The 25288-nt window shown below is 37.6% G+C and overlaps 2 protein-coding genes across 3 annotated transcripts; one reads left to right on the top strand and one right to left on the bottom strand.

The window, feature by feature from the left end:
- The first annotated feature begins 5452 nt into the window (after nucleotides 1–5452).
- Nucleotides 5453–17474, top strand: pcgf1 (polycomb group ring finger 1). 2 transcript variants are annotated; one of them, XM_032554147.1, is made up of 9 exons: nucleotides 5453–5564; nucleotides 8723–8828; nucleotides 8932–9084; nucleotides 11110–11181; nucleotides 11345–11447; nucleotides 11584–11626; nucleotides 15453–15536; nucleotides 16957–17037; nucleotides 17291–17474. In XM_032554147.1, the coding sequence occupies exons 1-9, from the start codon at nucleotides 5478–5480 to the stop codon at nucleotides 17339–17341; spliced, it is 780 nt and encodes a 259-aa protein (XP_032410038.1). In that variant the 5' UTR covers nucleotides 5453–5477; the 3' UTR covers nucleotides 17342–17474. The 2 variants fall into 2 exon arrangements, with proteins under 2 accessions (XP_032410038.1, XP_032410037.1); XM_032554146.1 differs by having other exon boundaries at nucleotides 15450–15536.
- Nucleotides 17475–21564: 4090 nt separating this feature from the next.
- Nucleotides 21565–24177, bottom strand: lbx2 (ladybird homeobox 2). Its single transcript, XM_032554161.1, has 2 exons — nucleotides 23253–24177; nucleotides 21565–22616 (listed from the first exon to the last, which is right to left on the bottom strand). The coding sequence occupies exons 1-2, from the start codon at nucleotides 23575–23577 to the stop codon at nucleotides 22153–22155; spliced, it is 789 nt and encodes a 262-aa protein (XP_032410052.1). The 5' UTR covers nucleotides 23578–24177; the 3' UTR covers nucleotides 21565–22152.
- Nucleotides 24178–25288: the final 1111 nt, after the last annotated feature.

Raw genomic sequence — 25288 nt, 5'->3', positions numbered from 1 at the left:
TTAATGTTCTCAATAAATGGCTTGTATGTAACCTTGACGGCTGCTGCAGGGTCACCAGGATGATTTGGAATAAGACGAACTTTTCAGTCATTCCGTAACTCTGGGAAATTACAAAAGAATGAATGAGAGGCGAGTCGTTGTTCACGGTCTGCAGCGTTTGGGTGGTCCACAGGTTGGAAGCCCTCTGGGAGGGATCAGGGGGACCTCCACATATAATACCAATAAGAAGACCTGTTGAAACAGGGCACACACTAATTCAAAAGCAGCTCAGCCAAAACCCAAGCACACACTTAATTCACCATTCAAAAATATTGTTTTCCACAAAGCTGACTGTTGTTGCTATTCTTCTTGTCAAAAAGTGATGGTATATAGTTATTGGAAAAATAAACCAAATCTTGCCAATGTTTCAGTACAAACCCATTTTATATCACATGTCCAACCACTATTTAATCCCATGAATACCAAAGAACACATTGGAAGTATGGATAATTGTCAAACTTCCACAAAAGATTGAGCTGCTTTTGTTGGTAGCATGTTGGTTTTTCATTTTAACTTCATTTTGACACAAATGTAAGCATAGTTACGTCTGGGAGCAACCACAGTCTCTGATACTGCTGGTCACTGAGATGATGGTTCAGTTCTTTTTTCAAAAGACTCTTGGTGGTCATTGTTCAGTGAAGGGAAGAAAGTACTCAGTCAACCCACCCCACCCCCAAAATGTTCTGGGAGTTCAAACACTTGAGTTAGAAGGGCTCCTCTAAATAAAAGGGTTACTGCTACAGAGATCACACAAGTAAAGCCAATTTAACTATGTTTGGCTGTTTTTTTTCATTCATGACATTGAGTTTTTCAAACTAATTTAATTGATATTAGTTTTCAAGTGGCCAGTGAGAATATCTAAACTGATTTGTTTGCATTTAGCTTATTCTGCACTCCTAAAATGTGTTTCATTTATGTACATTCATACTTTAATGTCCTTGATTTCCTTTTGGTTTAGATTTTATCAAGATCTACCTTAAAATGTTTGAAATAACAAGCCCTAATGTGATTTTAATATTCCTTAATTTCCTCAATGATGTCTGTGCAACATAGCTTGGAGATCCAGATTGCAAAACATACTATGTGGTTACTATTGGTGGCCAATCTTGTTAGCCACCAATCTTCTCCGTTTTTGATCTAATTCTGAAACTTTACCCTTGACTTTCTTACGTGAGCTTGTATCAGCTAAATTAATTTTTATAATTCTTTAACTGATTAAAGAAAACAGGTTTCGAACAAAAATTAAGCAAAAAATAATAATAATATAGTAAAAAAAATCAGTCATAGTCCTGTTGTTATGTGCATGCACATAAAAAACCCTGTGTTGGATTGTTAATGACAGCATGTTTTAACTTGTAATAAATTTCAATATTAAAGGAGAGTCTCGAATTTGATCACATTTTGGTTTCAAATTGTGATTGCATAGACTGCATTCCAAAAATTAATTTTGAATAACAGGAAAAAACTGCCAACATCAAAAGGAATTGTATGACTTTATCGCCCTCTGTTGTCCAGAATAAAGACCAACTGCAAATTTAAAACAATGGAATTTTAAAATATGAAGAAAGAAATGAAAACGATCAAGAATAAGAAATCAAGAAGAATAAAAGATCAAGAAACACAAAATAGATCTGTTTTAGAATAAAAGCTCATAGATTTTGAGTGATTCAGTATTTTGTAACTTAAGAAATTAGGACATGTTCAGTCAGAACATTGCATCCTCTTCTTTTGTCACATAAGCTGTATTTTTATTCTTTCATATTATTGCTGTATATTTTATTCAAAATGGTTTGTTTAACTGTGTTTATGTATTTATCTTAACTACATTTATTATCCACATTTGTATAAATATGTGACACAAAATTAAATTCGAATGACTTAAATTTGCCTGATATTCAACATAAGAGAATAACAAAAAACTGGGAGAAATGTGTGCAACGTCTTTCAAGCCATTGTCTTCTCAGTGAGGTTTGAGAAATGGTGAACTTATATTTTAAAGAATGCCACTAGATAACAAAAATAAGTTACTATTTTTACTAATATATGTAGAGCAGAAAGAGTATTGACAATTACATAAGAATCCAGGGCAAGTGACAGTTTTCAAGCCTCGTATTAAAAGCGTATTCACTATTCTCAGGTGATTCATTACATTAAATGGCAAGATAAAATAATTTCAGATTCTGACCTTGATGTCTTTTTTCTCATAAGAGTGAGTTATTTGTCCATGGTAGATGTCCACCAGCTCAAAATAAACAGATAGAGTCACAAAAATACAGGGGTTTTGTGTTTTTTTTTTTTGGTTCTTTTTGTTTTGGTGTTCATGATTTATTTTTTCACAAGTTCTTTGTTCAGATTTCTGACAGATTCTGGGTGTTTCAAATGTACCACTTTGTGTGTGTCAGATTTGTTTACTGCTCAAGCTTTACTAAATACACCCTCAATTGCAATAAGCCATTAAGGGACCTTACCGCTTTTCATTGGCTGATGCCCATTCAACGTGGTCACGTGCGTGGCCGTCTCACAAACAGACGCTTCCCGTTAGCTAAGTACAGCACAATGGCAGCACTGATACAACTTCTACACCTTGAAGCCTGTCTGCCACACAGTCTTATGTTAGCTAAACAGATCAATATCCAATGTGTACTGTATCTGACATACATTACAGATTTTATTTTAGCAGAAAAGGCTTTGGACTAAACTGTTACTCATGTTAGCCGCTCTAACTAGCACCAAGTACAGCTAGTCAATCAACCATCGCTGTGTTGAGGGAAGCGCTGATTAATAATCGAGAAATAAATAGCAAGCCTGGAAACTTGATATCTTGACGGACTGAATGTTATGTTTTTAACTTAATCTTTGCTCATCTTGCGGGCGCAGGCGGTTGCCACGGTAACAGGTGTGCTTAAACTACAAAGAGAAAGTAAAAAGGTAGGAGTGGTTTTGAGTTGATCACCTGTTCGGGTTATTTTACCTTTGCTCTGGCGCATTACAGCCGCTGTAGTTTCTAAACGTTGGACTAATGTATACGTCATTCACAACAAACATCAAATAGAACAAATATATTTCATAAAATTTTAACAAACAAATGGCTTCTACCGTGGTAATTATGTGAAATTAAATTAATTATATCCCAACTTCAGAAGATTTGCCTTTACCTTTACAGAGCTCTTTGGTTCCTCCTATCAGTCTGTAGCTTCTCATATTGACGTCATCAAACCAAAGTTCAGATCTACCATAACTGACTGACACCTGCTGGCCTCAGGTTTGCAACCAGCTTGTGACTGAGAAACCAGTAACCTCCTCCCAGATGATGACATGAACTTGTTAGTTCCTCTGTCCAGTTAGTAGCTGATATATTGTGAAAATCCGATAGGAATGATGCACTAATCGAGTCATGTTTAGAAACAACCCGCCGGGAGGCTTTGTTTGTGAGACTTGCGGTCACGTGGGTCGGTTGTGGGCGGAGCTTGGTAAGGTCCAACGGAGCAGGGGTTCCCTGTTTCTACGCCAGCTTGATATATTTCACAATCAAAAAGATTCCAATAGGTTATTTTACTGTATACGTTATAGTAATGATAGAAAAACAGACCAGATTTTCTGCAAAAAAAAAAAATTAACAATGTATCATTAAAAAGTATATCAGAGTAAGTTGTTCAATTTTGCATTTATTTTCCCTCCAACTTTCTGTTGTCTCCCTATCGCACCCTGGTGGCCACCGAGGGGGATGCCGCCCCCACTTTGAAAAACACTGAGTCAGAGAACAACAGTGAATGAAAACCATCACAGGCAGAGAACAGCGGACGGGCCAGGGAGAAAGTTGTGGGGAAGTTTAAAGAAAGGTAAAGTTATAGAGCTTTTTCAAAAACATTAATCATTTAGGAGACAGCAAATATATGGAAGAAAGGGCTATGATCAAATGAGATCAAAATGTAACTTTTTGGCCCATGTGCTAAATGCTGCATTTCACTCTGTAACCATCATCTTCACTTTTTGCGATTTTTATGCCAAGCTCATGTCTTTGGGACGTTTTCTACTGGAGGAGCAGGGAAAAAAGTCACATCAAGAAGGAAACCTGCTGGAGGCTGCAAAAGATTTGAGTTATGGGTGGAGTTTCATCTTCCAGCAGGATAAAGACCCCAAAATTAGAGTGGGAAGAAATTACTGCTTTAATCTGATGTTCAGATTAAAGCAGAAATAGAATTCTTGTTTCCTGATTTAATCTGAACATCAGATTAAAGCAGGAAAAGATGCATTTTTGTAGTTGGTAAAGATGTTGTTCTACATTGCAGATTGAAGCAGGTTACCATTAATAATCATAACATAAGCTGAAAGTAAAGGACTATATCAATGAAACAAAAATAGTCGAAGACTATAGTAAAAACAAATCACCTCCTTAAAAATAACAAATTTTGGGAACTTGTAGGAACTTATTTCATATTTCTATTAAAATTGATTCTTGAGCATTTTTAAACTGTCTGCACCTCTGATTGTAACTTTATTCTAATAATTATGTATTTTATTAGCTTGGCTAATTCTCCATTTAAAGATCCATAGATCTTTAAATGCCACATTTAAAGATCTAAGTTTTCCACAACATAAACCTTTCAAAGTAGGTAATGTACGTATTAGAACAGGGTAAAGTACTTCCAGTGACATTACTATTGCTGTATCTGCTTACTGTTCACTTGATTTCCAAATGGCACAGTAGGTTCAGCAAATATAAAATAACATTAGAACAAGTTTCTGAAACAAGTTTTATTGTTCATTAGAACATTGAAACTTGTTCATTGTTCTAATGAACAAGGACATCCCACCAGACACATGTGCTTGCATCTGGCACATTTTTGTTTAAAACATGTTTGTTCCATTTTCAGTGATGCGGTGGGTAGAGTAGCCAGAAAGTAAACTTCAAAAATAATACCAGGAACTTTGTGCCCCATGAAACAAATATACAATAGTCTGCATACAGAATGAAATTTACAATTTGAATCAACATTAAAAGCAGACATTTAAAATATCCTAAAGACCACTTATTCTTAGACAAAAAAAAATAAAAAAAATAAACTATACATTTTTTAAAAATTAAAAAACAGACATACTTAAATATACATATGTAACTCAATAAAAATTTTAAAGCATATGTAGATCAAACTTTACAATTAAAATAAAATTTGCATCATGTCAACATACTGAAAACAGCAGATTTTTGAATAAGACAAAGCAAAAAGCTTCCGGAAACTAATTAAATATATTTTAATTATGAGAATTGTAAAATCTGAATTTAGATGTAATTTTGACGGCCTCAATTCAATCTAAACGGAAACATTAAACTGGATTATTTTAATTTCATAAATGGGCTTTTATTTTGTTGTTTACCCGCCTCGATTCGCAAAATATGCCACATCCGGTTTACCCGGAACCCAGCATAATTCCCAAAGATGGCGGAGCAAGGTCCAATGGCCATAGCGATGCGGCTCCGAAATCAGCTTCAGTCTGTCTATAAACTGGACCCACTACGGAACGAGGTGAGCTGCTTTGTGTTTTAAGCTCCTTCCCAACCGAGGAAAGTGTACCGACATTGAAAGTACCAGAAACGGGAGTTAACGTGGCGTTTTAACAAGAGATGGTTGTCTCCCCTGCGCTGATGGAGAGAGACTGAGAGCGATGCTCGAGCATGCGTATACGGTGGGGTCCAACCGTGTTGTTCTACGGAGCAACGTGCATCAAAGCTCCAAACCAAGTGTTAAATTTGACCACTTCCGGACCTGTTTTCTTTGGTTCACTAGGAAGTTTACTTTTTAATTTGCGCTTTATGGTGGAGTAAACTGTGGCGGTAACAGACGCTGCGCTCCGTTGGTTCTCATTCGATTTAGTTGTCGAAGTAACGGCGGTCCGTTTTGAGTTGCTACTGCTTCGCGCTCGGTTTGTAGTTTGATATCACTTATCTAGCCGTTGGAGCTTGGAGATAGCAAACAGCTCTCAGTTCTTTCGACTACCCAGTTCCTTCTGTGACAGTGTGTCGGTCTCCTCGGAGAAGCGCTACTTTTCCAGTTTCAACGTGATCGCAGAGGTCATGCTGAGCTCGCCCGCTTTTCCTCCGAATTGTTTAATGTCCGACAAGCTGAAAAACAATGTTTGTATTTACAGCTTTAACATTCCGTACTAACGATTCTTCTCCGACTTCAGGAAGACAGTTTAGAGCAAATGGGCTTTATAAAGTCTCCTCTTTGTCTTCAGCGCTGTGATTTTGCTCGGGGTAACTGCTCTGCAGCTGATTTGCCCTTCTTTTTTTTTAAATAAACCTATTAAAAGCTTTAAAGTTTTGAGATGGTGAGGGATTTGAGCACGATTACCCAACATCAGTCTTCAAGAGCTGCTGTCCTTATGCTTTCTTGGTCCAACACACGTATCAAATGAATTGTTCATTAGCAGAACTTGATGAAACGTGCAGGAGGTATTTCTGCCACTTCAATTAGTTTTTTGAACAATAAAACATGCAGGGCACTGGGTGACACCCTCGATTAGACCTAAACTCCAAAGTTGGGCAAAGTAGAACAACAGAAAGTTCACGTGGCTAAATTTTAGAGCAGTGCTTATCAAACCCCTGCATGTCTCAGAGGCACCTCTGTGTGTTCTAGATGTTTGCATGCTTCCATAGAGCTGATTTACATTAATTGGTCATTAAGCTGCTGTGGAAAAACTGTCCCTTTAAATTAGGTAAATTGGAGTATGCAAATATGTAAAACACAGAGGAGCTAGGAGAATCACGGCTTTACATGCATTAACACCTCTTATCAGAGCTGCAGAATATAATGAAAGGACTGCATGAACGCTGTATTTGGTAGACTATAATAGCCGAAGCGCAATGCATTCGGATTCTGCTATCAACTAATCTGTTTGGCCAGATTTGTACTCTTTTCCGTCCAGGTGAGTTTGCATGTGATGTAAATCTAAGTGCCCTAGGTTCTTTGGGTTCAGGAGAACACAGGGTCATCCTGATGCAGAACAAAAAGAGGAGTGATGAAAATCTGGGTTGATCACAATTAATATTGTCGTCATAATATGCAGCAATCGTGTTTCACAGTTTAATGTTTTCTTGGAACCTTACACCAAGAAAACAGGTAATCCTTTAAACAGTCATGACTGCATGTCCTGACTGGAGACGTCAAGAGGTGTTCATGTGGAGAGAGAATAACAGAAAACTGTGTTTCTGTATTGATAACCCAACCTCTTTTGATAATTCTTTGAAACTAAATAAGTCAGAAAGCAGATGAGCTCCTCATAGATACTCTGTAGAAACTCACCAACTCATGGTTTCTTTTAAGAAAGTGTCTGTGGCTTTAAAACAAAACTGAATTTCCTCTCGTTTAATATTTTTCTATATCTTTACTGTAGATTGTGCTGAATGAGCACGGCAATGCTTGTTGCTCTCACAACTGGATTAAGGTTGTCATGAAGCAAAAATTTCAAACCCAGTATCAATACTAACTAAACAACTCAATTACTTTCAGTAATGTAGCAGTCGAATTAGGGTAAAAGCAGTAAGTAACATGCAGTGTTTGTTTGTGCATTTCCTTTTTCCTGTCTGTCTGCCTCACAGGGAAGGCAACTCCTGAATGCTGTCAAAAAGGGTGGCATTTGTGTGTGTGTGTGTGTTTTTTTGGTCATGATGTACTCACCATGTTTGTAGAGTTTAAAACTTCCTGAATCTAAATCTTGCAGTGATTTAGATTAGGACTTTTGGTGGTTGGAAGAAGTAAACGCTATCACTTATAAAGACTTGAGCAGTTTCTCAATTTTACACGTCGACCAAAAAAAAGATGAGCAGTGGTTTTGAAAATTTTTTCTTGAGATTTCCTGAAAATTTCTTTTTCTTTTGACATTTCCTCTCTACATCAGTCTTTTTCAGTCAACTTCCAAAACATATTTGAAATACTTCCTCTGTTAACGTAGCTCTGACTTATGACTCATAAGTCTCTCAAACTCAGAAGAGGAACTGTTGTTGTCTGCATGTAGCAATTTAGCACAGAACTAATTATAAGTTGGCCTTTTAGCCGCTTTCTTTCAAACAATCTGTCATAAACACACAATTTTCTTCCATTTTCTGAGTTGAATCACCTGATAAAATGGCAAAATTAGAGTCTGACATATGGGGAAAAAAAACTCAAGCCTGAAAAAGATTATTCCTGAAACTTGACAGTAGATGAACAAAAAAGGATGATGCTTCTCTCAGTTCCTGTTTCAAGGTTTTGCTGCCGTGTTCCAATTGCTGTAGGATATGGCTTTAAGTGACTGTTTATTTGCTCTAAACTGTTTTAAGCCTGACTATTGGCTGCCCTCCACTTGTGGTGGGAGCTGACTTTAAAGACACTGTGTGTTGCAGGACGAGGGATCTGTTAATTGGCTGGGCTGTTTGGTCCCAAGACACACTTGTCTACTGCCATCTTGCTCTGATTAAATGGTAACAAACAGGACTGTGGTTATGTTTGGAATGGAACACCAGGATCCTTTCTTCTAGCTAAATTGAGACATTGTCTCAAAATAAATTGATGTTCATAATTATTTTTTCCAGTTTTTTTAAGTTTTGAATGCTTCTTCTATGGTTAGAATAATGGGAGATAAAAAAAAGAGAGAACTACCTTGAATATTCAAACCCTGTGATGCTTGTTTTTTGCTACTTTAGGAGGAAGTTAAGTTGAAGATCAAAGACCTGAATGAACACATTGTCTGCTACCTCTGCGCTGGATATTTTATAGACGCTACAACAATTACAGAGTGTTTGCATACTTGTAAGCTTATGAATCTTTATTTATTTTTCTCCATCAGTTTACTAAAATAACTTGTTTGCCTGTTTGCTTCAGTATGAATTAATTATCTACTTTCCCTGTACAGTTTGTAAAAGTTGCATTGTAAAATACCTGCAAACCAGCAAGTATTGCCCCATGTGCAACATTAAGATTCATGAAACTCAACCTTTACTCAACCTCAAGCTGGATCGAGTGATGCAAGACATTGTCTACAAGCTGGTGCCGGGCCTTCAGGAGAGTAAGTTGTCTTGATTTTTATTGGTTGTCCAGAAGTGTTGTAAGTCTTTAATATGCACAGGACATGTCTTGCACAAGCATGTAAGGTACAATTTTTCTAATTTTTGCCATGTTAACACCACCAACTCTATTGGGGTGTGTAATTATGAAGCGGACAGGAAGTTGCACATAATTTTCATAATTTGTTTTACAAGCTAAAATCTGAAAAGTGTGGCCTGCATTTTTCTATGTCAACACTTTGTAGAAACACCTTTCCTTCACCTGGAAGTCTAATGGATTGTGTTGCTACTAGCTGCACATCTCCGTCAGATTCAGGATTGCTCTGCATTTATCTTTAGATGTCCTCATCCCGTAACACTGAGCAGCTTCCCCACAGCCTAATCCAACCACTACTGTTATTATTGTGCATGTGGGAGAATCTTGACGACAGTTTCCTCTACCTGAGCTGTGGATCCATGCAGCTCTTCCAGAGTTACCATTGGCATCATGGCTGCTCAACTGATTAATGCTCTTCTTGTTTAACATAAATTTACAGTGATTTGCATATACGTTTTTGGTTACAATGTGAGTTCAAATGGCAATGAATGCTTCTTTTTTTTAAGTCACTGTTTTTTGTAGCATATTTAATCAATTTATCATTCACACTTTCCATTTTAATTGGCAGCCATAAGTTGTCAAGTTTAAAAAAGAAAATTATTTGTTCTTCAATTGGATACAAAATGTCAAAGAAGGTATTGGTTTTTCATAATTTTAATTTTAATCTCTGATCAGAAATACAAAATGGGCTTCAGAAATGAATGTTAATTTAGGATTTTATTGCTTGGGTTTACGTATGTGACCTAGAAATTGTAATGTGTGCAGAAATGTGGGTTGTTTTCAACATAAAATAGTGTAAACATTAGGTTATTTGGCTTTTACAGCACTGACAAGTATAAGAATAAATTAACCAACAATGTCCATCACAAAAATATTTTAGAAGTCAAAAGTATTTTGAATGTTTTTGTTCCTTCTCTTATCTAACCGGTTATTTCTTTTTTTGTAAATCAATCGTCTGTAATGTTTGTTTTTGTATGCCCTAATTGGCGAATTAATAATAATAAAAAAACATTATTCAGGTGGTTAAAAAGAATAAAGAGAAGTTAAATTATTCTTATTAAGCACTGTATACCAAGCATTATTACCACCAGAATATACTGTATATCCACTAAATCAGAGTCCCTGCTGTTTGTTGTCTTTGTGCGTGTCATGGAATCACACACTTAATGGAAATGATTGCAAAATAAACTGTAGAAGTCTGAATATAAATTTCCTTTGTATATCAATCCAACCAAAACCCTCTGTAACGATGCGTTTGACAAACATCTTCTCTTCAAATCTTCTGATACTCATTTCAGAGCATCAGATTATTTGAAGGTTTATTTGCAGCAGCATGAAGATTTCTGTGTGTCGTACCGTTGTTGAATAAGTATTATCAAATTGGGGTGTGGTTTCAGCATTGCCATGGTAACCCACAGTTTGCATAACAAATTCTGGGTCACACAAACCAAAGCAATAAAATATTACATTAAAAATGTCTGTACTGGGCGTGCCGTGGTGGCGTAGGGGTTAGCACGGCCCACATTTGGAGGCCTCAAGTCCTCGACGCGGCTGTCGCGGGTTCGATTCCCGGACCCGGCGACGTTTACCGCATGTCTTCCCCCCTCTCCTTCCCCCTTTCCTGTCAGCCTACTTCATGAAAAGGGACTCTAGAGCCCACAAAAAGACCCCCTGGAGGGGTTAAAAAAAAAAAAAAATGTCTGTACTATGATCTGTTGTCCTATTTTGTATTTTTTATTTGAGACTACAGTTGAAAACAGAGAAAGTTTATACAATTTAGAAAAAAAAGTTAATTTTCTTATTCATGATTGTCAGTTGAAAATAGAACGAATGATGCATGGATAATATTTGAAGCACAGCTATTTATTTTCCTGTGAAATTGGAAGAAGTCATGAAAAAGAAACATCAGCATGTTTTTTATTTTTCTCAGGTGAGGACAAACGAATAAAAGATTTTTACCAGTCACGTGGGTTAGAAAGAGTCATCCAACCTGCGGGAGACGGTGGGTTCTTCTTTCACCACTAAACATTCTGAAATGTTTCTGTTTTTGAAAGAGCTCTGTCTCCGAGTAAAGTTCTAAGCATCTACAACTGGATTTATTTGATTGCTCTACAGCAGTAAAATCAGGTTCTAAACCTGACCCTTTTTTTCCCCCAACTCTTTAGATGTTTCAGAGAGCGCAGCTCTACCTTTTACAAGCTTCGACCACTCTAAAGCTCACTTCTACAGATATGATGAGCAGGTTTCGCTGTGTTTAGAAAGACTAAGGTAAATGGCTTCTGTTTTTATCCTACATATGCTTTAAAAATGAGATAAGACTGAAATGGAACATTTATGTGGATATATTTACATCTAACTGTTATAAAATTAACTTTGTGTTTTAACACTCTGTCTGTCTTTGTAGTTCATCACTCTCTGGGAAAGATAAGACAAAACTTACTCTCCAGGTGGGTTTATCAAGTACTCTAACTTGTAACTAGTGTTGTATTTCAGTACAGACGTGTGTGCTTATTGAAGTTGTTGAGCTGGTTCTGGATGCATTTAAACCAACAAGGCATTTCACAACCCAGAAAAAGATGTCTCCAGGACACAAAAACTCCTAACTGCTTAGCGAATACATGGCACATTGACAGCTGCTGCTACAGCAGAATCCAGCCTTCAGAGCTGCTGAACCTCTGCTGCTGGAGCCTCGTATTTACAGAGGGGGATAAATTGGAGAATCACGTCACTGAGGCAAGAAATTGTTCGTCATCTTACACCCAAGTGGCTGCTCTCTTTATAACGGATTTGTGTCATTTAGAAAATTGAATGACCCTTTGCAAGAATCCTCCTTTGTTTGTTTTTTTGTCTTTTAATTTTATAAACAGCTTTAAAATAACTGCAAAATGGAGTTCAAATATTTGTGTTTTTTGATTGCTTTAGAAGTTTTATTAAGCTGAGCAAAACCTTTTAATATATTATGAGGAACAAATTCATATATTTAAAAACATAAATACTCCAATAATTTCCTATTCCAGCAGGGGGCACCATGATTTGCTTTATTATATTATGGAAATAGTTTTTGAAAGAAGTACCCTTTACAGTTTACATTTCAGAACAGAACATAATAATATGGTGTTTCAGTTATTGAAATGAAGGAAATAGTCTAACTTTGGCTTTTCAGAGTTCCTATGCTGCCTGGAAAGTTATTGAATCCAAGTATTTTTCTGTTTTGTGTAACTGCAGAAAATTAAAAGGAGGTTGATTAGTGTAAATGTAGCATCTGCCTAGCCATCCATTTATTTTTAAGTTATTTTTTTACATTTGTCTTTTTGTAGATTCCATGTTAAAGCCCGACTCCTGAAATCTCTGACACAAAGTAATAGACTTTTATTTTTATTTTTACATAAATTGATTGAGGTTTTGGAATTTCGAGTTCTAAAGTGTAGTCACACCTCTCACATGCGAGGAGCTTTAAGCAGAGCAGCGTACGTTTCCGAATTTGGTCCAGACATTTTCTGCAGGTGTGAATACACTGAAGTAAACCCAAACAACCGGATAGAAACCCACTTTTTGAAGTGGTATTGGTCCGCTTCCAAACAAACTCAGGTACAGTTTATTTCTGGTGTGAGTACAGATCTACCTCGATTTGAACCAACTAAAGAAAATATACGTCTTTCTTGAAGTTCATGAGCCACTATGGTAAAATTGAGCCGTTCAGTGTTGCTAATTCTACTGCTGTTTGTACTAATTGAACTGAAATTGTACCTTATTCACCATTTTCTGCTTAGCTGCTGCCAGCATGCTGTAGATCAGGAAAGAAAGAGCATCTCATCCCCTTCGGCTTGCAGAAGCATTTGCTGACTCCATTTCAACATCGTGAAGTCTGCGTTGTGTTAGCTGTGTTAACTCTTGGCATTTAAAATGGTATTGCAGTAACAGCAGAAATGTGCACAACAGAAATGCAGCAAGCAGGACTTACAAAATTTTTCTGGGTCTCTACTGTGTCCCATCTTTGTCGTTGCTGTCCAGTGGGAGCAGTGATCATCTGCAGCTGCATTGTCCAAAAGTACAATGTGAAAACACACTGCAATAAACAATAAATAAAAGTGCTTTTGGTCTGGATCAAACAAGCGGACCAAAGAACTTTCCTGGTGTGAAACAAACCCTGAAAGGTTTAGGATTTTGGCTTGAACAGTGTGTAGGAAAGCTGGCGTTGACCATTTTTGTGGTTAGATTAAGTAAATATTTAGCTGTCAGGAGTCTTCAAATTTTAATCTGTAATATTATTATTTGGGATCACTGTGCCCACTTCCTCTTGGTGAAGGCCCCATGTCTTCACCTGAAAGTTACTTTGAGATGTTGGTGTAGAGACTGAGTTTTATGATCATCAGTCCAATACGTCATTTGGTTGTTGGGATGCACATTTGCTCATTGTAATGGCCCGACCTCAGCATGAACTTGCTCTTGATTGGGAGGATTGACAGTTGACTTTAAAATGTTTCCACTAGTGACTAATCTTTCTTACTGTGTCATTGTGAATTCCTAATAGCATGGAACTGGCCCTCTAACTCTTTAGAGATTGATGAGCAGCAACAGTTGCTCCTCTTAGGTCATTGTTTAGGTTTTTTCCTCTTGGCATTAGGACATGACAAACCCGTGAACTGTGAAAAACTCCTTCTTTTGTGATCAGATTAATGTGATATTTATTCTGTCTATCTGATTACTACTTAAATTGGCCGAACAAATCCTTAGCTGCCATGGGTTCTCAAAATACCACATTTTTAAGGGTGTTTGGCTTCTTTAAGGAAGTTCATCCTTGTTTCACCATGACCAGGTGTTTTATTTATTTTTTAAACAAACCATCATGTTTTTTGTTGGCCTTTAAATTGGACTGTAGAGTATTTAAAATATTAAGAGCTTGAACTCCGTCACAGCTAAGGAGTTAAATTAACCACACAGATCTGCTGACTGATATTTTGGAAGTGTCAGTACATTCACTCATGTCCTCTCTGATCACTTTGCAAAGTCAAAATGTTGTTTATCGTTTGTCTAATCTTACTTTATGTAACAAGAACATGCAGCCACATTGGTTCCATTCCTGCCTTTTTATATGCAGTTGTTTTTCACTCTAACCCCACTGTGACCTTATAAAGTGGATTAGCTTCTGACGAGAACCCTCATAAATGTATAAAAACAAATCATACTCCTGGGTGTAATGTCGGATCAGTTTGCTAATGCAAGCCATGTCCTTGCAGTGTTCTGTATTTAAATTTGACCCTTAATAATTTGTTGCCGGCTCTCCTCTCCACCCTCCTTGTCCAGTGATATTTACTGTTTTATACTGAGATGTAAATTTAATAAAACAGATTTCTGCCCATGCATGAAGAGAAATACTACGCTCTTGCAGTGCATGAGCTAAAGCAGTTTAGCTCTTTGGCTTTAGAGTGTTTAATAAGTCAGCAGGGAGCAGAAAACTTCCAGCAGTAAGCAGGATCATTCTTCACTGTAAATCTAATCGTAAAAGGAATACGCTGTTCCTGCAGTTGGTTCGTTTGGATTTCTGCTGCTCCAAATGTGATTCAGAATTGCAGTCCAATTTGCTGTTTATGAATAAGGATCGACAGCAAAAGTATTTATGCAACAGTTTAGACCAGTCTTCACAAGAAAACAGTCTGCACTTCTAGTTGGACTGGCAAAACTATTACTTTTCTCTCATTGTGACTCTGTTGGTGATAGTCTGTACTCATAAGTTAAATGTCAGACTTCCAGATGATGAATACTTACGTAAATGGTAGTCTTATAACAGAATATTAAGAATTAACCATTGCAGTGGTCACAAGTTCTTATAAAGACTGAGTAAAGATGATCTAGGGCTGGGCAATATGGCTGAAAATGTATCACAATATAAGGGTTTCATATCGGTCAATATCAATAATTATTGATTTGTTTTATTGTTTTAAATATCCAAACTACTATCAAACTAGTGATGTGACCTTTTCTCTTTTATCCACAATTTTCTTCTTGAGCTGTTCAGCTCAAGAGATCAGATCAGAAAATATCACTTTTCTGATCTTTTTTTTTAATTATTTGTAAGCTGTTATGAGGCAGGGTGCCACAACATGAACCTGCTCCCACATACTCTGGGCTACTGTGTGTATTCAAATGGATATTCACAAGTTTGATTAGCTACTTGGGTGCCTCTGTGGAATTGTGCATGGTGTTAAATTTCTCAGCTGCATGTTATATTGTTCATGTTTTGGAGCTGATTGTTTTCTCTTTCTTTTGCAGCAGAAGTTTGTGCGCTGCTCTGTACGAGCAGAGGTGAGACACTTGAGGAAAGTCCTTTGTCACAGATTAAATGTGGAAAAGCATCAGGTGAGGCGATGTCTTATTACTACATCAAAAATATTCCTAGTATTTCTTTAGATTGTTTTATAGTAAATGTTGTAAATGTATCAATGTCCAATCATTCACACATACAATCCATCATTAGTTAGCAGGTAGCAATGAAGCTCTGTCTGAATCTGCTTCTACTTATCATTGTACAAGTAGCTGAAAGTGATGCTGCCAAAGGTATTATTTTCTCCATAGCAGATGTTTATAGAGTGTTCATGTCCATGGCACGAGAAACAGACTAAGGCTTTCTACACATGTAGCTGGGTCATTATAAAAACAAATTTCTCTGCCACATCGTTTAAAAAAATATTGTACACAGTTTCAGAAAAGTTTTCATCCACATGAACCTGCACATCCCTGAGTGTTGTTTTAAACATGCCAAACCCATAGGGGGCAGTGTAGAGCAAAGCTAAAACTTATGTCAGCCAATCAAGTTGCTTCAAAACAATCTCAACTTCCTGTTAGGAATTAAACATGGCGTCATGAGGTTGTTTTGTGTGGTCAGAAAGATTAAGCCACTTTTAAATTGCGTTAGAATATAGAGTTAATAAAACATAAGATGATGTTGATTGGAAATTTTGTCTAAGCAAGTTTGTGACTATATTGGCACATTATTTGCCACAGACTGTAATTCGTGGGAACCTAGATCTCAGTTTTCCTGTCTACAACCGCATAAAAATGTATTTGTTTTCCCAGATATCCGGCTATGTATGGAGTAGACTTAAAGGTGAATTTAAACTCAAGGCACTTTTTTCCAGGAACAATGGTAGTTTTATGAGCCTTTTTATTTTACCCTCATTGTTTGTTTCTATTACAATCAAAATGAGAGTATCAAGGCATTTATTTCCGGTTGAATATTATCACTGTTTTCTTTTGCATGTACTCTTTAGTTTAAACTCATCCACAGTTCATGCTTTTGTTAACTTTAAATTTGACAGCAATATTAATTGGTATTTTCATTTAGAAATATAGGTGTATATGAAAAACCTGAATAAAACCTGATGAACTTAGTGGAAATATTAAATAAGTGAATTTAATGAAGCATGTGCCACAGTCTTGATTACCACTGATTGTGCATCATTAATATCCTTTCAATTCTGTGTGTTTATATATATATATATATATATATATGTAAGCAAGCAACAGAAACTATGGGTAAAGTCAGAGATAAAGGAAATCCGTACAGAAAAACTCCTAAGGTTTTTCTTTGTTTCTTTCTGAAGTTCATATTTTCTGACTGACTTCCACTTGATGAAAAAAACAGAGACCAGCAGCCAAAATATTTGGACCAAATGTGTGAAATCAGACACAGAAAGTGAAATTTGTCTCTGAACTCCTCCTTTTAAAATGTTTTCCTTCCTAATTGCTCTTCATCTGTCTGTGTGGTCTCTCTCTGCAGGTCCAGATGTTATTTAATAACGAGTCTTTGCCTGATCACATGACCATGAAACGGTTATGGCTTTCACACTGGTTTGGCAAGGTACAGTACAGCTAACACCAGCTGCAGCACCAACAACTGTCACACAGGCCTTCACACTGGAGTTAATATCTCTTAGAATATTAGTTCAACTTTCTTCAACAATAATAGAAACTATATTATTAAATTCTAATTTAATTAAAACAATCTGTTTAATCCTTTTATTTATTTGCTTTAACATGTCTGCATGCAGCTCAGAGCTGGATTAATTGAATAAAACTATTAGTTTTCTAATATCTGTTGTTTCTTCTTCCAGGCTCAACCATTAGTTCTTCACTACACCATCAAGGACAAAAGGACCAGATAGGATTTGTTTTCAGTCGAGAGACGGCTGTAAATATTTTGTACAATACATATTCTATTTTAATAGTGTTTGTGTACATAAACTTATTTTCCTTGTTTTGTATTTTTGAAAATAAACTTTAAATGGAAAAAATAAAGATATTGTTGTGGCCTATAACTGGGAGCCTTCTAAACATAATGTGTTTCAGTTACGACCAATCAAGCTTCTGCCGATTTGTGATTTATACGGTAAAAATGTTTTATTATATTTCAGAATAATATCAGTTTCTCCAACATTTGGCATTTTAGGCATCAATGTTTACTCAGAATTACAAATACACATGCATTTCAGTAAATGAGTGATGACCTATATCGGTAATCAAGTTCAAAATATGTAACTTAAATACAAAGAGTAATCTATGTTTTATTAAGAGATAACTTTATGGCTTAAAAGTATACCCAAATTCTGTTTCTCAGAGAATTTAAATATTATAAAGCCATAATAATGATTTTCATGCAGAAATGTGATGGTCTACACACAACCATAGGGAACCCTGCTTACTTAAAAGTAAGTAAGCATGTAAGTGCTTACTTATTTTCAAGGTGGAAGGCGTCACCAACACTTTCCACAAGGAGGGTAAACCACTAAAGATCTCTACTGAAGATGCTTGCAGTTCAAAGTCATGGATTCAAGCATACCAGTGAAAGGTTCAGTGGAAGGAAGATGTGCAACAGGAATAACTCCCGTTCTAAACTGGTTCGGCTGGACATTCAGACCTTAAAGAGCCATGTGTCCCATCATTTGTGTTAAGCCATCTCTAAACCACAGATAGAAGAAAAGGACTGGAATGTTCAGTTATCCAAATTTCTCTACAGATTAAAGTAAAGTTTGCATTTCTTTAGAAATCAAGTTCCCAGAGTTTGAAGGAGGAGTGGAGCGAGACAGAACTGCAAGTTATAATCATCAAAAGGGTTAGAACAGAAATAAATGCCTGACATACAGTATATCACTGCATGTGTGTAATGAATCTTTACAAAGTGAATTTTAGTGTTTGAACTGGCATACTGTAATTAAAATTTAGTAGATATTTCAATTGAGGTTTCTCAGTGGTTTGTGGAAAGAAACTACTAGCTTCTAACTCATTCCACATGACTTCTTACAAAGTTAGTTCACATTGTTAGTATTTAATTCTACAAAGTACATTTTTTTTTGTAACCAGTCATATGCTGGGGATGTTCATGCAGTTGGTGTTCAGTTTTAGATGTGACAGAATTTGACTTTTGTTGTGTTTTAATTCTGTAAGTCCATCACTGTTGACATATAAAGGCTACAAGTGTTTAAAGTTTCATAAATTGGTGTTTTTACAGGAAACTGAGAACATGAAAAAAATATTCTAATGTCCATATTTTAAAATAATACTTTAAAACTTAGCTTCCATCTTGACAAAGCAGGTTACATTTTTTTTTTTTTCTAACTTTGTGGTCTGTTTCAGAGAAGCTGCAAAGTTTCTTGTCCACATCATACTGTTTACCTTTACTAGTGTATGTTTTTCTTTATCTCCATTAAGTTTTCTTACTAGACTCATAACTTTGTACATTTTATTTCTGAATGCTTTTGTTTTCTCACTGACACGGACAGTTTCACCCACATGAAGATTGTGCAGCTGACTCACTTAATGAGATGGTCATACTGTCCCATGCACTGCCTCAGAGGTTCAGACCAGCTTTAGTTGAAATCGGAAACACAGCTGAACTTGGTGGTTTCTCTCCAGACAACTTTCCCTCTGGGTGTTTCACATCATGGATATTTTCCAAACATGCAGATACTTGAATTTGCAGGATTTTTCAGCAACAATTTTGCATATTTCTGTAGGAATGAAAAGCTATTTCCTTGTGCAGCTACAGATCTGCTGGCAGCTGTTTACTGAGCTCCATGTGTAAAAACACATTGGTGTTTGTTTTTTTTAATCTGCTTTGTTTCACCTCAACTCTGGTGAAACTTTGCTGCCAGTTTTCAGAAACCTCCAGAGTTCAGTAGCAGCTGTTTCTCGCGAGAACACTTGAAACGCATGACTTCGTAATGACAAAATCTCGTTGATGTTGTATTTTTGCTTTTCTTCCTAGAATAATTCTCCTAACTGAGCACTAGGTGGCAGACTTGGAGTTGCTCATACTCCAGACAACCTTTGATGTTTGTGATCGTCTCCAGAGTGGAAGAAGGAGCTCTGATAACTTGACACGGCCTGATGATAAATGTTACATGTTTCCAGGTCTCTTCTCTTTTTAAGTAGACAGCATTTCGTGTGATTGTCTTTGATGTTTCTTGAATATCTCGCAATTAATCACTGCCTGTTTGACATTTAAATTACAAACAATTGCTTCAAATGACAGGTTTGGATTTAGATCTTTTTAAGAAACTGCTCCGGTTGAGGACAAGGATACATTTTAGTGATGGCTGATAAGATTTTTAAAATCTTTGCCTAATTTTGATCATTTCAACAGAACAGAACGATATGGTTCCTTGAAATGGAAAACAAAAAAGTCGGGGTTGGAACATTATTCACCAGCCGCAGCTCTGCGCATGTCCTTTCAGGCCCCTCATGTGAATGAAGTGATTCTGATAATCATCCTGAGGCTCTGCGCCTTTTTAGGTTTGTGCTGAGGTGATGCTGGACTAAAATAAAGATTTACAAAAGCGTGTATGAACGTAGACCCTAATGACGGAAAAATCACTTACAGCAGAATTTTATTCAAATCTCACTTTTTTTTTTTAATCCAGCCATATTATTATAGCATAAATGAGAAGCTATTATTAACAGATTAGTGGTTAAAAACACTGTAGACATTTACACTCTAAACAGTCTAAAATGTATGTTGCGTTGAATATGTTTTAATTTGTAAAATAAATGTTTTTGAAATTACGTTTTTCGACACATAATCAAGTTTTTATTCAAGTTCGTTTTTGTTTTTGTTTGGTCAAACGATGAATCGTTCTCCTTTATTTCCTGCCACTCAGCAATTAAAACCCTTTTTGACTTTTCAACCTCTGTGGTTCCAGCCGATTACCTCTATTGTGATCACCAGCCTGCTATGGCATACACACACACACACACACACACACACATAAAAAAGAGAAAAAAGGCTTAGTTTCACGATCTATTATTATTATTATTATTATTATTATTATTATTATTATTTATTTTATTTTTATCTATTTTATATACCATACAAGCCGGTATAAATTCTGGTATAAACATTTCTATAATCTATCATTTCTATAATCTATAAATGTAACACAATCCTATATTACTGCAACATATGAAAGATATGCAAATAATCCCTTCTAAAGAAAAAATATATGCGTGCTCCAAAAAGAGTTTAATTTTTGTTTTGTTGTTTTAAAATATCTGATATTTGATAGATATAAATATGAAAGAATTATCTAATATTTGCTGAGTTGTCTAAAACATTTTGTCATTAAAAACTAACATCACCCACCTCCCCACCCACACACACAAACACACACTAAACCTTTGATCCCGCTGCAAAACTGTTGCAAATGGCCATCCAGCAGCAGCAGCGCGTCTTATTTCCACCGCCTCCCTTTGGGTTTTATTCATTAGGCTCCTCACACTAACCCATTTGCTATTCATGGCGAACTTTGTCTCCTTTTTCCTGCCTCTTTTTAAACAAACCCGGGTTAAGAGTGGCAGATGCGTGGCCATTATTACCCACTGCTGGGTGGAAGCTGTTTTATGTGAGGCAAAGGCGGGTTAACCTAATCAATCATGTCGACCAGTTGTGTTAAAGACGATTCATACAGAAGGAGGAAGAAAACATATGGCGCAGGAGCTGGACGAGAGCTTTTCTTAACACCGCGAACAGACCGGGACCTTATTGTGACAAGATGCTTTCAATGCCGGCCCAAATAATGGAAGTAAAGGCGGTGGACGGCTGCTAATTGAAGTCACGGCACTTTAAAGCTGAATAGAAAGGGTCAGTGAATGCAAAAGTCACATCTTTACCGAGAGAGGAAGATTTTTAACTTCCTCAGTCTGTCTGAGGGGAATCTTTGCAGAGTTTTTAAATAACTGCCAAAAACCTCGAGTGTGGAGAGAATACGAGCTACTTAGCACTGTAAATTATTATTAAAAAAATCGACATCTTTCATTATTAATTTCCTATAGTGCAATAATGTCCCACTTGTCTCCACTTTGGGGAAACCACACATCCAGTAGCGCTGAAAGCTGCTTGAAATACAATATAACCTTTATTTACATAGATGCTGATTAAATAGAACGTTACAATAAAATTATCGCATAGGATGTTTGATCTATATACAGAACTCAGAGCGGGTCAGAAGTTGGTGCAGTTGTCGGTTGGCGCCTCTAGGAGGCCTGCATGCTTGCAGAGATTAAAAAAATATGGACAGAGGGCGAGATTAAATCAAATCAAAAATAGGGCTAATTTGAGATATTTGGCAACTGGACAATGTGAATTAATGGCGCATTAAACAATAATTGCACAGCGTTTTTCCTCGCCTCTAAAGGCGATTAACCTCTGAAAGAATTATAATTTCTATTTAAATGTTGCCACGCTCTGCCTGAAAGAAAAGCAGATATTCTCCACATGTGTTGAAACTTAAACAGGAGAGATTCATTATTAGTCAGATTAATAAATTAAAGTGAAGAAATAAAAATAGGAAAATTATCCCGAATGTTCACATATGTGTGTATTCTCCTTTTATCAATATCCGTGCAAAAGTTTGGGAAGAAAAAAAATGTCCCTCTTTTGTTTTTCTTGTCGTTTATGAAAATTCCAGTCCCCTCCTGACTGTTAATCGTCCACCTCAATCTCTTCATCATCCTCCGAAAACTCATCCGTGGTTTGGTCTCTGGATGAGGAGGGGGACTGTGGGAAGGCTCGGTGTCCTTGTGAGGTCGGGGAAACGCTGGGCGACCGGGCCCCGGGGCCCCCACCCTGCGGGTCCTCGATGTTGTCCATGCTGACGAGCTTCTGCAGGGTCTGCGGCGTGATCTTCTTCAGCGACTCCACGTCCGCCTTCATCTCCTCCAGGTCCCTCTTGAGCTTGGCCCTGCGGTTCTGGAACCAGGTGATGACCTGCGCGTTGGAGAGTCCCAGCTGTTGCGCGATTTGGTCACGGTCGGCCGGAGAGAGGTACTTCTGGTAGAGGAAGCGCTTCTCCAGCTCGTAGATCTGGTGGTTGGTGAAGGCCGTCCGCGATTTTCTCCTCTTCTTCGACGTCTGCCGCTGCCCGAAGGAGTTCAGGTGCTCCCGACCTTGGAGGAGGGGGCGAGAAGGAAGCATGGGAGAGGAATCAAAAATCTGCAACTCGGAGCTGACCTCTGTTTGCCTGAAATTTAAAGTAAAACAATTTGCAACTTTTTTCCCCCGAATTACTTGCGTTCATTTGGCAAACTCTGATGGAAGAGGAATGATCATTTAAATACTGAAGAGTTAAAAATTGCTGCAAAATTTAGTTGAACTAAAAGTTTTCCCTTTCATATTGTAAAATTTCAACAAATTAATATTTTTTTATAGTTGAATATTGATTAGAGGTGATTAGATAGTTTTACTTTTAATATCAAAGTTATGCTGACCTGTCACGCTGTCAATCTATCGCTGTATTTAAGCCAGAATGGTTGACTGACTATTTGATCATAAGTTATCTGCCGTCTCGATCTGGTGTTACTCGAATTTATCAGTTTATTAGTCACATGAAGCCTTATTTCCACATTTCTCTATCATTTATTAATGTGTTATCCCAACACATTCCCATGCAGCTGTCCTGGCATGTCCTCATTAAAAGTCAAAACAATCCTCCAGCTTTTTTGCCTACATGATGTCATTTAAAATTCCTCTCTTTCTAGCTTTTAATGGAAATCCATAATTTAATAAGGAAAGCGCGCAGCTACCTTCTGCTGCCTGGATGACGCTGACTTCTAGACCCTTGAACGTTTTGCTGGCCAGCTCCTCCAGCGCGCAGAGAGGCGAGGACGGCGTGCTGATCCCGTTTCTCGCCGCGTTGGAGCCCGTGACTTTCTCCAGCACTCGTGGCGGACAGATGCTGGCCACAGACTTCTTCACTGAGGGTTTGTTGAGGATATCCTCGATGCTGAACGGCGTCAGCGGCTTGTTGGAGTTGGCCGGCGGCGGCAACTGGTCCAGCGGAGCCCGCCTCCGCTCCTCGCCGCCGGACTGCAGCACAGACCCTGCCTTCATGTCTTTACTGGAGGTCATCGCACTCCCGCAGATATCGCTGCTCTCAAGGAAAAAAGTTGATTATTTCATTCAAATGGCAGATTTAAAACGTCCACAAGAGTTTCCTCTAGAGCTCGGGGCTCTGGTAGAACTCCGCTGTAGCTCAATGCTTCGAGTCCAAAGCTGCAAACTTAGCTCGCCTGAGATCCTTCCTCCAAAATAACCATGCTTCGGGCGTAGTTGCAGAGGCAGCCGCGCTGTATTCCCCTCAGAGCGTCCCGATTCCTCTGCCAAACTCCATGCGGATCTTTAGAAAGTGGCTGACTGGAGGTGGTGAATCCCTGAAAGGGGGAGAAGGGGGGAAAAAGGCTTCCAGGCACCAAGAAAAGCAAAGCGACTGCTAACGACTTATTGTTGATTGGGCGAAGTTCAATTAGAGAAACACTACACCACTTGGTGACCCGCTGCTGCGTCTTAAAGGGCCGGAGCAGAAGAACTAATTGGACGTGGGGAATAGGAGGAGTCTGGTGCTGCCTTGAAATGTTTATGCATCTGTTTCCCTCTGTTGCTGTAGTCCTGTAGAAAAGCAGAGTCGATGGTCAAATCAAAGCGCGTTTTCATCATGGAAAAAGGATTGGAACAAAAGCAAGCTTTATATCTCTGTCATATTCTTGCGTAATTGAACACCGAGCTGTTTGCGTAATGTGCGAATGTGGCCCCCTGTTGCACATGGACTGAAAATCAAGCTCCATAAGAACATTTTAGCCTATTTCCATGCATGCCAATCAGTTTAGCGCAAATAATATTATTTTTAGTGTTTATTTATTATGGCAAGAGAAAGCCTGTAATCTGAGAATAAATACGCGTGAGGAATGTTGTATTTTTACCATTTTCTACTCATTTAATAATGTATGACCTTATAAATAAATCATCTGAGGCAACAAATTTAAATTAATTCAAACGAATATGAAGTAGGAGGTAAAAAAATAAATCTTCTTGTTTTTGCTTTTCCCGTTTTGTGTGAGATGGGTTATTTTACTGCCGGTATTTCAGCCATGCTCCAGTGTGTCCCCGCAGGTGGAATCCAGTGTAACTCAATATGCGGTAGCGTGAAATAAGCGAGTAATAAAGGTGACGCCGAGCTATGGCTTCCAGTCTGACGACGCAGACTGAATTTTCTGAAAGGAAGTCCAACATGTTCAGAATAAGGAAAGCGATTAGAGAGAGACGCGCTTGGACGCAGGAGAGAGATCAGCAGGTATGTCTGTCCGGAGGAAACGCACATTGTTTTCTGTCAGGTGCGTTGGGTTTATTCTCTTCCGTTTGGATTTAGATTTGTTTTAATAAAAAAAAAAAAAAAATCACCAGAAGCTGTGTGTAAGCTTTTTATGTAAACAAAAAAAGTAAATTTTTTATGTCAGTACCTTGCAAAAACCCGTCAAAACAAAATTCTGTAAAAATATGTCAGCAGCTAAATCATAATTCCCTGCCAAAGGTTAAATTAAAGAAACACTTTAAGTGAGAATGCGAACTTGTTTTATTTCTTTCCAACGCTGCAGGGAGGAGGCTGCCGCTCATGAAGCCACTGCGGAGAGTCTTGTGCCAACAGCAGCATATGGTGACATTGGTTTAGGGACGGAGTTGTAAAACAGCAGGAAATTCTATTATCAGCCGTGGAGGTCCACCCTCTGAGGCTGCTTTGAATACATATTTCTCCATAACGAGCAGGAGCTTGCGGGGATAAATTCAG

The sequence above is a fragment of the Xiphophorus hellerii genome, chromosome 23, assembly GCF_003331165.1.
Source record: "Xiphophorus hellerii strain 12219 chromosome 23, Xiphophorus_hellerii-4.1, whole genome shotgun sequence".
Lineage (NCBI taxonomy): Eukaryota > Metazoa > Chordata > Actinopteri > Cyprinodontiformes > Poeciliidae > Xiphophorus > Xiphophorus hellerii.
This window is presented reverse-complemented; position numbering and strand designations above follow the sequence as displayed.